We start from the raw sequence: 12,961 nt of genomic DNA on the forward strand, positions 1-12,961 counted from the left end.
TTGGAGAAAAATGATTGAAACCCAAGGCTCCAGCACGTCTCCACCAAATCAATAGTCCTGGGGCCTTTGAAATTTAAGATGTTGCTTCAAATTGTGTCAAAGCTGATCTCCTGGGCTGTATAGCAAAGATGGCTCCTTTGCAAACTGCCTGCCTTTTCCATTCCTCTAAAGCATTTAGGAGATTTTTGTGGTAGGTTTGTTTGGAAGGCTGAGCTTCCTGCCCAGCATATCCACCTCCCTCTGAGCTGAGAGACAAAATCTTTGTGGTTTTGTGGCTTCATGTGCTTTTTTTTTTTTCATTATATTTGGAGGACAGGGTGTTCTTAGCAGCCCATTCTCAGCATCCCAACATTAATCCTGTATTTTAAAGTAAAAAGTGCAGGTGACTCTCGGATTTTTTTTCAACTTTTGTAATTAGATTGGAATTAGATTTGTTCTTTTTTCTATAAACTACCATGAGCTTAACGTTAAAAATTACTGTTTATAGGAATAGTAGAAATGATCTGGAGATGGCCAGCTTTACATCATAAAAAAATAGTCATCACAGTCCATCATTTGGCAGTGACAGCAGAAACTCCAAACCAAGGGGAGGACTAAGGCATGTTGGAGAAGGAGAAGTTTGCGGGATTCGTTGTCCAGGTGGACAACCAGCTCAGAGAAAAACATAGGAAGGAAAGTGATCCAAAATTTAAGCCTTAGATTTTTGTACTTCGGCAGTATGTTTCAGTGCATCAGTACATTTAATACAAATTAATCCCCCCATGCTCTCAACTTCTTGCAAATCCTCTGCATTATGAAGCACATTAGGAGAGGGAATGGAAAATTTATATAAATTCTCCTGTGGCATAAGGTCAAAGTCTCACATTAGCTAATTGTAGCTGCTTGTTTGTTCCATATTTAAACATTTGTGGCAGTGATAACATTATCAAATGCCAAATAAAAATGCTGCCTTTTGCTTCCTTATAGTAATTTCTTTTCCTGTACTTCTTTTGAAGGTGTACAGGTAAGTATAGGAAAGCAGATTACTTCCTCAAAGCCCAGGCATCCATGAAAAAAACAATAATTAAAAAAAAAAAAAGAGAAATAACTTTTCTGATGAAAAACACAAAAATGTGACAAGTAGTCAGAATACCTGTTATCAAAATGTTACAGCATAAGTGGACAAATTTGGATTTATGCTTATTTCACTTTATAATTTTGGAATTCAGTGATCTGAGACTCCGCCAAGTTGTCATGTTTATTTTTAACACTGACATCTAGTAAAGATTAACGTTAGAAAGAGAAATATGGATTTGTGTTTTGACTAAGTTTAGAAGTGCTAAATATCATTTTATCGAAAAGGTTTCTTGTTCAAACTGACCGACTAGTCTTCAAGATTGCTAGCAGATCTACTTTCTTGGCTCCCTTGTTCATTTATTGTTTGTTTCTGAACAACCTAACAATAAAAAATACACATTAAAAGAAAACAAATCTGATCTGTAACATGTGATATGGCTTTGCACAGACTTTTGTTTGAAATAATTTGCATGGCAGCTGATTACACTTCACTGGATGGGTGAGGCTGATGAGAAGTCCAGCAATCTGGATTGCCATCCAAAGGAGGAGGGATAAATTCTCCAGAAGTATATTTCTTAATCATACTAAAGCTTAGTGTTTTGGGGTTTTTTTTTGCAAGATTTAGTAAATTTTGGTCACCCCAGGTTTTTCCTTACCTTCATCATTGCTTCATCCCGTGTCACTGCCCTAATCTCCCCATTCCCCTGAAACAGCCTGGTTTGATTTACATTGGATAATGTCAAATAATTTAGTTCAAACAGTTGAATTAAAGTCCATATGCCATTTATTTATTCAAAATGAAAGAAAAGAAAGAAAAAAAAAAAAAGCTCTAACCCCAAACCAAACACATTTTTATCACTTTCAGTCTGGAGTAAATGCAGAATTTCATTCTGCTTTGAGCTGTGGTCAAAACATGTAGCAGAGCAGCATCGTGCAGCTCCAGTTCAATAAATAACCAGGGAGCTCAATAAATAACCTCAGAGACGAGGAAAAATGTTTTTCTTTGTTTTATGTGGATTGTTTAGGTCTTTGTACCCTGTCTCCATGAAGATTAAATGGTGAGCACAGGCTTCATGCAAAGATAATAATTATGAGTCTCAGTGTGAGATGCGGAATAGTGCCTTTGGAAAAAGAAGTTTCATGTGGGATTGGAAATGCTTGTGGCTGCAGGGAAAATGAAAAGCCACCAATATGATGACAGAAACCCCAAGTGGTTTTAAAACAGGCAGATAAATACATGCATACATGTATACATACATGCATATATGTTAATATATGTACTTGAGCACACCAATATTGCACCAAGCAGTGATTGTAAACCTAAAATCAGATCATGGAACAGGAAGGTACTTCTCTGAAAGCAATAGCAAAATGGTGGCAAAATTGAGATGTCCACAGGTGTTTCGAGAAACATAAGAGCAATCAGGAAGTTCATTCCATCTTCAGATTTTCCTGACTTTATTAAATTCATTAGTCCTAAACCATGTCATACAAATTACACATCACAAACTTCTGCAGCTTCTGTTCTCTAGCAGGCAGAGACAAGATTTATGGTGGTGATGTGAGCTATAATGTCTGCATTTTGGGCCATTGTAGATGAAACCACTGAAACAGCATTAATGAAGAATTTATAATGAAAATATTAGGCCATAGAAGGTGGATTCTCCTTTATTAGCGTATATTTCTTAATCACTTCTAGTTGTGTTGGGAATCTGTGTGATGTGTCTCTTTACCATCTGAGAATCAGCTTTTTGGATCTGATCTCCTTAAGCTGTAGGTGCCTTGGTGTACATCTGGGTACCAGTCTAATTTCTGACAAAGACTGGCTGCTGTAGATGCCATCCCTCCTTGTATTTTCCCTGTAACCTGAACCATTACCACACAAATACAGAGGAAACTGTTCAAGGCTATGGTTGTAGGGACAGCCTGGGAGAAGTTTTGAAGGTGTCACATCTCATATTTCTGTTATTAAAAAAAATATAAAGATAGACATTATATTAAATAAAATGCCATTGCATGAATCTGGTCTCCTAACTTAAAAGGCAAGCTGAATTCCTGATGAAGCTCATGACAGACAAGATGTTGTCTGCTGGCTGAGGCCAAATTCCTGCAAGAAAACCAAAATAGAAGTCACCAAGTGGCACTTCTTACTGTAAGCGTAATGTTTTTCCCAAGCACTTAACTGGCAATATTATGGTGAGCAGCTGATGAAGGAATTTAGCAAACTAAGAGGCCTGGTAGGCCAGTGATTAGGCTGCTTTCTCATTTGGTGGTGACTAATGGGGTCATCTTGGATGACCAAGATGGAAAGCATAGTTCAGTTGTAGCTTTCTTTGGGATTTGTACCTGTTGCTTAGAGCTAGCTGGGAATGGTTCAGGGTTCAGAAGTCACCACGGTAACATTGGCAAGCAAGCAAACAACTCCCTTCAAACTCATCTTGGGAAATCAGGCTAAAAATAGGTTGCTGAGGCTTAAGGTTAAAAGTAAAGACGTGACAAAGCAGTGGTGTTAAAAAGCCAGCTCCACTCATCCCTTAAAAACATCCAAGGACTGCATTTCCCTGCCAGAGGCGGTACATGTGTTACTAGTTATAGAAGGCTTTATGGAAGTTGTACATTAGCTAGCAGCATTTTCTGACTTGAAAGTAATGCTGACAGTTACGTTTTCCCTTCAACAATGAGTTTTGGAAATGGCTTTTCAATTTAACGGCATACCCTTGTAGCAAACAGCAGTACCTGGTGTAGCAATGGGTTAAAATCTGCTTCATATTCAAATGAAGCTGATGGCTGAAGAGGTAAGGAGAGAACATAAATTTGGGGCAAAAGAAGAGTTTCCATTGGTGAAATGTTGGATTGTGCAGGAGGTGACTTGTGTGTGACTGCAGAAAACATGTGGCGGGAATGTTCAGGCTCTACAACCAAGCTCTTGTTCAAGTGCATTGTGCTTTTCATGAAGGAAATTTGTTTTTCAGCTTTTCTGAAGGATAGGTGGTGAGCCCATGCAGTTAGGCTGTCACAGCTTAGTGAGGGGATGCGCCTTGCTTCTAACCACTGCATTTGCCTACTTTACCCAAGGTCCAGTTGAAAAGTGAAGAGTCAAAAACGTTTGCGATGAAAATCCTGAAGAAACGTCACATAGTGGACACGAGACAGCAGGAGCACATCCGCTCAGAGAAGCAGATCATGCAGAGCGCTCACTCGGACTTCATCGTGAGGTACTGTCCCTCTGTCCCACACACTGCCGTGATGGAGCAAAGGACAGCCAGTCTCAGCATTTAATAAAACCACATAGGTTTTATCCATTCATCATTAAAAAAACACTTCAGCCATAGCTTCCCTGCAAGTGACTGCAAATACAGCATATAGAATAAGTTTGTTTGTTTGTTTTCCAGGAAAATATGAAATTATTCTGCCCATAGGGAATCGGGGATTTCTTCCCAAGCCTAAACTAAATCCATGTCTTAACTGATTTGCTTGGTCCCTGTGCCATGCTAACATGGCTTTGTGGCTCCTGGAGCAAACACATTGCCATCCCAGATCATGGGCAGATTTGCTGATGCCAGCGTGTGATGCTCCACGTAGACATACACACCATGACTTAGTGTTGCCCCTGCTCAATAGGAATTTTCCTCTTTCTTCTGAATTTTCCATCTCACAAAAGGAAGCTAGAAGGCAGGGTTTCATCTTTGGAGATCATGTGCTGTTATGCGAATAACCGGTTGTATCCATTGCATATTTAAGGTATATTAAGTAGACTTGATTCATTGTCCCTTGACTCATCTTGAGCAAACGCACTGAAATTGTATGCTTCCTGAAACTTAAGCAGATGCAATTCTTCAGGGAACAAAACCAGGTGTTAGTCATTTTTGTTTGTTCTGACCCTAATATTGAAGTTTTCTGATGCTTCAAGTTTAAGAGTATCTGTCTGCAGGAAGGAGAAACAGTCCTTTTATATGTTTTAGGTCAGGATCAGAGTGCTGGGCGGTCAGGACCTCTGACAGGGTAATGCATTTCCCCAGTCTGGAGCTATCTAAAAGACAGACCTCATGTCTAAGCCAAGGATGCTTCATCCCACCCCCAAAGAGATGGGCTGAAGCCCTTGGCTTTTGCTGGAAGAGATCAACCCCTCTCCCAAGAAGTGTTGGAGAGAGGCATGCTAACCCAGGAGAGAAACCAAACCACTGTGACAAAATGGAAGGACAAGTGTGTGGCAGGGACGGCAACCCATCAGCTGCTAAGGGGGTATTTCCTTCACAGGCAGAACCGCTGCGAGTGTTGGCCAAAAGCCTGGCTGATCCCTGGGATTCCCCAGGAGCCCAGGCTTCACCTGTGATTCATTGGTGACAACTGCACACTGACATTGTACCCGGCTGCAATTTCCTTCACACTGTAATACTCGATTCACAAACATGCCCCCGTTACCTAGGCTAGAGCCAAATATACCTTGCAGGATATTTCAGCCTATAGATCTATTTTCTGAAGCCTGAGCTGGCTTAGTATGTTGGTGTAAAGAAAGGTGAAACGCAGAGCCAGCCGACCAGAGGGACATCTTAACACCATTTCCAGAATACCCACTCCTAAATAAAAAGCCTGAGCCTACAGACATTTGCTTATGGAGCCACTGATATTCATAGCTAATAAAAGAAATACACCGAAGTTCCTTATTTCTAAGTTTTTTGTTCTTTCAATAGGCAAGTGGGGAAAAAGGATGCAGTGGTCATAGGTCTAGGGCAGAATCACACAGGATTGTAGGGGTTGAAAGGGACCTTGAGAGATCATCGAGTCCGACCCCTTTGCCAAAGCAGGTAAATGCTTTGAATGCTGAGAAACAGTGATAAGATGAACTTTGAAATGATCCCGGTCTTCTTCTTGTTCCAAAGTGAGCCCAAAATGGAAAAGGTGACAAGAAGACAGGATGAAGGAAGAACTTTTTCCAGTGCTTTATGGCCTGGCAGTTTCCATCAAAACTCAATTTTTGATTCAGTGCAGCCTTCACAGCGCGCCAGTGTAGAGGACTTCAGTCAGGCTGAGTTATTTGCTGCTGCTATGTCTGGTCATATATTCTTGTTTTTCTGTGTCTGTCTCTAGCTATAACATCACTATATATGTTTATATGGTATTATATAATTATGTTACACTATTACTTGCATACGCATGTAAAATGACCTTTCCACTATTGACAAAGCAGGCAGTTCAGATGTAGGGCCAAACTGAATCCCTTTTTTTCTTTCAATATCATGCAATATTTCCTGTCCTTTACAGTAACAAGCCTCCCCTAAACACTTTTAGTACCCCTTAGACATCCTGCACTGGGGAGGGACTTTCTAAACCACAAAGCCCAACCTTTTCTTATTGCAGCTGCTGGAAAATAGAAAATCTTCACTGGCTTATCAAACCCCATGCCCGCTTTTCCCTCTCACTTCTCCTTTTGCAGCTCCACGGGGATTTGGAGTTGTCTTCTACTTTCTGTCCTAAATTTATTCATAGCCTGTTATACCCTTTTTTGGGCCAGGCCTGTAGCTGAGAAAAGTTTTTCTGGGTACTGCAGGCAGAGATGTTACCATTTTGGTAGACTAATTGTGTTTTGAGATGTTAGGTTAAAGGTAGGTTTAAAATGATCTTGAACCAAGGACAACCTCTGGGATAACAGAATGGGAAAGACAGAATTCCTGAAGAGTAGAATTGTTTTCCTAACTTTTCATGAAACTGTTTGCGAAAAATCTTGGAAAAGTGTTTCAGTTAGGTTTTTAAAATGCATTAGGCCAAGAAAAAAAAAAAAAAAAAAGGAAGAAGCCAAATATCACTCAATAAAATTTACTCATAGATAAACTAACAACTTTACAGAACAAAATGCTATGTGTGGATTTGATAAAGGAGCAAGCAAGTGTTGAGCCACGGATGTCTGCAGCGGATCTGCAAATATTTAGATGAGTAAGAAAACGAAGAAAGGAATGAATTCCAATATTGTGACATTTCAAATTTATAACTGCTTGATCTACTGAAATACTGTGGTTTCATACTTCATGCTGTACATCTCATGTATAAACTTTGCACTTCTGTTAAAGTTGATAAACAATATTTGATTGGCCAGATTTGTTGCCTATAAGATGTTCTGGAAAGTAAACTTTCAGCAGGGCTGCCTTAAGTAGAGAAAGTAGTGCTTTATTTCAGTTGCATTTAAATTAACAGGCAATCAAAAATATTTGATTATTCATATTTGGGGTTCTTGAAGATGTAGGTTTTCTGTAAACCTTAATGTAGATGAAATGATGGTATTGTAGTATAAATTTTCTTTTGTCCAACTGGCAAGAAATATGATATTTTTTTCTTAAATCCATAAATTTTAAACATATGAAGTGGCCAATTAGTTTGATCCAACTTTTCTGAGATGCATAACTGAGGTTTTAAATGTCAACATAGGAAATATTATAGTAAGGGAAACTAAAACACAAGTTTGTTTTTTTCCATTAAATTTCATTGTGGCCACATACAGTACATTCTAGCTACAGAATACTTCACAGGTAGATAAGCACTGAGCATATTCTGTGATTTTTTTATTTTTTTTAATCTTATGACCTCTAATGCATGTGAAAGCAAGGAAAAGTAGGATTGATTCAGACAGCAGTAACAGACCCTTTCCTAGCTTCAGCAGGACAATCAGCAAGTACCCAATGTCCTGCCCACATCACAGCTGCAGTTGCTGGAATTTTTTCTGTTAAACATGTTAAAAATGTATCAGGTAGCTGCTGCTAAGCTGTGTGCTGTGCTATGCAAACACACGCAGGAAACAAATTCTGTCTAGCATCATGATGTAGAGGCATACCAGACCCAAGTTTTGCCCTTTACCTTAATATTTAACAGAATGCCTGCAAAATGAACCAAATCCTGCCTTTTTAAATATTTTTTTTTAACCCCCTGGTCTATCATAATGGCCTAGTCTTAAGGTGCCTGATGGGTTTCCTTTCCCTGACAAGCAAATTTCTTCCCCTCCCCTCTTCGCCTGTCTTCCTGCAAGTCTTTGAGATACTGCTGCCCACCTCAGAGCTTTGCGGGGAAAAATTGGTTCAATATTAAAATCAAATGAAGTAGCTGACATTGAATTCCCTATGTTTATTTCTGTAGTTTCATAGTTGCATTTGTTTAGTGTATCACATTGAGAAGGAATATGGGTTCATAAATCCTGGCCCATCTATCTCTTTAGCCAAATTTTCCTCCACATTCAGTCCCTGGGATAAAGAGGAAGGGTGCATTTAGATACCTAAATGTCAGCAGGTTCTCTTTAAACTTGACTAAATCAGTGGTTTTAAGTTCTGAAATGAATCACGAATTGGGCAGCACTTCCTTGAAATGGAAAAGGGAATACTGCAGATCTACAGCTGTATCCATAGCATGAAGAATAAGATGATACAGACATTATTAAAATGGTAGGAAAACTTACTTTTCAAGCAAATCTGGAAAGCCAAGTGTCAGGTTATGCCATTAGAAGTGTCAGACTTTATATTTAGTACTCAGAGCAATTGTAATTGCTTCTTTTGCTGTGATACACTTCATTAATTGAGTGAAATCCAGCTGCCAACTGGTCACAAGCAGTGTTCCCCAGGGATCGGTATTGGGGCCCATCCTCTTTAATATCTTTACTGATGACTTGGATGAGGGAATTGAGTGCACCCTCAGTAAGTTGGCAGATGACACCAAGTTGGGGGGAAGTGTCAATCTGCCAGAGGGTAGGAAGGCCCTGCAGAGGGACCTGGACAGGATGGGTCGATGGGCAGAGGCCAAGGGGATGATGTTCAGCACGGCTAAGTGCTGGTTCCTGCATTTTGGCCACAACAACCCCATGCAACACTACAGGCTTGGGGCAGGGTGGCTGGAAAGCTGTGCAGAGGAAAAAGACCTGGGGGTGTTGGTCGATGCTCACCTGAACATGAGCCGGCAGAGTGTCCAGGTGGCCAAGAAGGCCAACAGCATCCTGGCTTGTGTCAGGACTAGTGCAGCCAGCAGGACCAGGGAGGTGATCGTCCTCCTGTACTCTGCTCTGGTGAGGCCGCACCTCGAGTAATGTGTTCAGCTTTGGGCTCCTCAGTACAAGGACATCGAGGCCCTGGAGCGTATCCAGAGAAGGGCTACAAAGCTGGTGCAGGGCCTGGCACACAAGTCCTGTGAAGAGCGGCTGAGGGCACTGGGCGTGTTTGGTCTGGAGAAGAGGAGGCTCAGGGGAGACCTCACTGCTCTCTGCAGCTACCTGAAAGGGAGGTGTGGGGAGCTGGGGGTCGGTCTCTTCTCACAGGTAACTCGCGATAGGACTAGAAAGAATGGCCTCAAGTTGCACCAGGGGAGGTTCAGGTTGGAAATGAGGAGACATTTCTCCTCAGAGAGAGTGATTAGGCATTGGGACGGGTTGCCCAGGGAGGTGGTGGAGTCACTGTCCCTGGGGGTGTTTAAGGAAAGGTTGGACGTGGTGCTTAGGGACATGATTTAGTGGGTGACATTGGTGGTAGGGGGATGGTTGGACCAGATGATCTTGGAGGTCTTTTCTGACCTTAATGATTCTGTGATTCTATGACTCAAATTCCCATCTTTTTCTGCTGAATTATTTCCCATGCGATACAAAGGACTGATGAGAGGTTGAAATGATCTCCATAAATTCAGCACTAGCTCTGTAAGATCCCCCCTGTCTTGTGGTACTTCCTGGGATGAAGCACACGGTCTGTGACAAGTGGGAACAATTGGCACCTTGACTTTTACTGTCAATGTTATACTATTTTGGGAGATGAGTGGTTGGAAAGCTGCCTGGTCGAGAAGGACCTGGGAGTATTGGTTGATAGTCGGCTGAATATGAGCCAGCAGTGTGCTCAGGTGGCCAAGAAGGCCAACAGCATCCTGGCCTGTATAAGAAGCAGTGTGGCCAGCAGGTCTAGGGAGGTGATTGTCCCGCTGTACTCGGCTCTGGTGAGGCCACACCTCGAGTACTGTGTTCAGTTTTGGGCCCCTCGCTACAGGAAGGACATGGAGGTGCTCGAGCGAGTCCAGAGAAGGGCGACCAAGCTGGTGAGGGGTCTGGAGAACAAGTCTTACGAGGAGCGGCTGAGGGAGCTGGGCTTGTTCAGCCTGGAGAAGAGGAGGCTCAGGGGCGACCTTATTGCTCTCTACAGTTACCTTAAAGGAAGCTGTAGTGAGGTGGGGGTTGGTCTGTTCTCCCACGTGCCTGGTGACAGGACGAGGGGGAATGGGCGAAAGTTGCGACAGGGGAGTTTTAGGTTGGATGTTAGGAAGTACTTCTTTACCGAAAGGGTTATTAAGCATTGGAACGGGCTGCCCAGGGAGGTGGTGGAGTCACCATCCCTGGAGGTCTTTAAAAGACGTTTAGATGTAGAGCTTAGCGATATGGTTTAGTGGAGTACTTAGTGTTAGGTCGGAGGTTGGACTTGATGATCTTGAGGTCTCTTCCAACCTAGAAATCTGTGTCTGTGTCTGTGTCTATTTTCTTGTTTTCCAATGCTAGGCTCTACAGGACATTCAAGGACAGCAAGTACCTGTACATGCTGATGGAAGCTTGTCTAGGTGGAGAGCTGTGGACAATTCTCAGGGACAGGTGAGTTTTAAAAAGTTATTGTCATAAAAGTTGAATATTTTTTAACATGCCTTCAGATAACCAAGGGTCTTTTTCATGTGCAAAACCTGTCTTACCATGTTATGTTTAATTTAAGATCCCCAGAAGATGAGGAAATAATTTAATATTTCTGTTCCTATGCAGTTGACTAGAGACAAAGGGAATCCAATTATAACTGGGAATACCCTTAGGACTGATTTAGGTTATTTCCAACATGTACAAGGCTTTATATAAATGGGGACTTAGCTCAAGCTACTTTCTCATGACATCTCTACAAACCTGGAAAAGATACAGAAAGTAGTGGTGGTAATGATGATAATCATGTGATAAATTGTATTCATGATAAGTGTCTTCATATCTGAAGGGTATTGTGTTCATACCAGAAGTACTTCATACCCCTGAATAGCTGATGGTTTATTTTAATGTTGGCCTTTTCTGATCACAGATTGCAGCTGCATCCTCGGTGCCCATGCAACTGTTTCTCATGTTTGGGAGCCTGTCTGGAGGTTCAGACCCTTGATAGGAAAATGGGGGACTGTCACAAGGGTGTCAGAGACTTTTGGCACCATGTATGAAGACAGACAGTGACCCTGCAGGGTGCAACCAGGGGTTGCAGTAGGTGCAGTGGTGATTTCACTCTCACTGTAGACTTGCAAGATATGGTTGAGAGATACAGTCCTTCCAGCATAGTACCTTTATGCATTGCTGACGTGGCCTTAACTGTGGACTTAAAAAAATTAGTGGCATTAATCAGATATCACATTTGCGAATAAAATCCATGGGAAAGTGCAATTTAGAAATAAAAAATGCAAAGTCCTTCAAAGACTTCAGAGAAATCAGTATTTCCCATCCTGTCGAAAGACCTGCATTTTTCATTTCAGTGTATGAAATTCTGCCCCCCCAACTATGAATAGCAGCCTCCACATCTGTCACGGAGACATTGCAATAAGCCATAAACCATAATAAACCATATCTATTAACATTTCTTAATGCTTATGAAGCAGTCAGGTATAATAGCAATGAAGACCAGAGGAAATCTCAGGAGGAAATCAATAATTCTTTGTGGGGGTTGGGTCCAGCTATATTAAGTAAGGGCCATTCATCAACGTGGGACACAGGATCATGCACTGAACCTATAGCTTAGCATTATGTGATTGGGGCACAGAAGTGCCATGGAAAAAATAGTCTGAAAGCATGTAATTAAATACCACATCGTAATGCACAAGCAAATGTGGTCCTGGTATTTCCTGTCTTTGGAGGATTTGACCTTGCAGTGTTTTGTTTTTGTTCTGTGTGTGTAGGCAGGAGGCAGGTGGAATGTAGGTTGTGCGGGTGTACGTGGTTCGTACACACAACACAACGGCGGGGCAGGGAAGTGTGCGAGCAATCACATATAAATATGCAATAGAATCATAATTGAAACATGATTTAATTAAATTTGGAAAGTGAAAGAAATGCATTGGAAAGATTGATCAAAAAACATGTATGAAATTATTTTTAATTAATTATCCATACTGAATTTTTATAATTCTTCCTTCTCCCATAACCATGCCTTCTCTGGAACATTAAAAGGAGAAGAGTAGCAAAGTTAGCAGGTGCTAGAATGTATCCTTCATCTTTGTCAGAGCCTGAAAATTCCATCTTCAATTCTCTCAGCTTTAAATTGTGGTTCTGCTGCCACCTAGCTTAGATGCACTTCTGAGCTCCATCTGCTCCAGCCAGAAGCTCGAGGCAGGCAGAGGAATATACTTTGCTTCTGAAAACTGCTTGCAAACTTGTACTCAAATGAGGATCAAAAAGCACACTTAATGCTGAATTTACGATTAACACTTCAAGTCCCAGCAAATGCATTTTTTCTGTCTTTTGTCGCAGTTATGAACATGAGTATGGGAGTTCTTGATCTTCACAGTTCAAAATCCTGTCAGCACCTAAAAGTCAAAGATTATAATAAAGAAATCACCTTTTACATAGAAGAAACTTACTTATAAATTTCAATTCTAAAAGATGTAAATATAAAATAAAAATTAGAGTATTTTAGATTTAAACGTTTGATATGAATGTCAATTGAAGGCAAAGAAGCTAACTTAAAAAATAGAAATACATGTAAATTTATCTGAAAAAGTCAGTTTAGCAGCAGTCATTTTCCAGGTACTGGGTGATTCTACTGGACCGTATGGATATTTTAACAGTAAGATGAAGTCCAGAAAGGGAAGAGATTGGATCGGCTTACAATACGGTTTTAGGCTATTAAGAAAAAGAAATTCTAAATATAAAGAATTGCTCTAGGTAGAATAA

At 41.0% G+C, this 12,961-nt stretch overlaps 1 protein-coding gene across 4 annotated transcripts in view; it reads left to right on the forward strand.

Annotated features, from left to right (window-relative positions):
* The window catches only part of PRKG1 (protein kinase cGMP-dependent 1), a 467,733-nt gene that overhangs the window by 440,741 nt on the left and 14,031 nt on the right, over positions 1-12,961 (forward strand). For 3 of the 4 annotated variants that reach the window (XM_035538227.1, XM_035538220.1, XM_050711884.1), the window contains 2 exons: positions 4,132-4,271; positions 10,559-10,648. In XM_035538227.1, coding sequence (XP_035394120.1) covers positions 4,132-4,271; positions 10,559-10,648 — 230 coding nt within the window. Of the gene's footprint in view, positions 1-4,131; positions 4,272-5,018; positions 6,677-10,558; positions 10,649-12,961 lie in introns of those variants that run through there. The other variant, XM_035538236.2, reaches the window with a different exon arrangement.

The sequence above is a fragment of the Cygnus atratus genome, chromosome 7 (genome assembly GCF_013377495.2).
Source record: "Cygnus atratus isolate AKBS03 ecotype Queensland, Australia chromosome 7, CAtr_DNAZoo_HiC_assembly, whole genome shotgun sequence".
Lineage (NCBI taxonomy): Eukaryota > Metazoa > Chordata > Aves > Anseriformes > Anatidae > Cygnus > Cygnus atratus.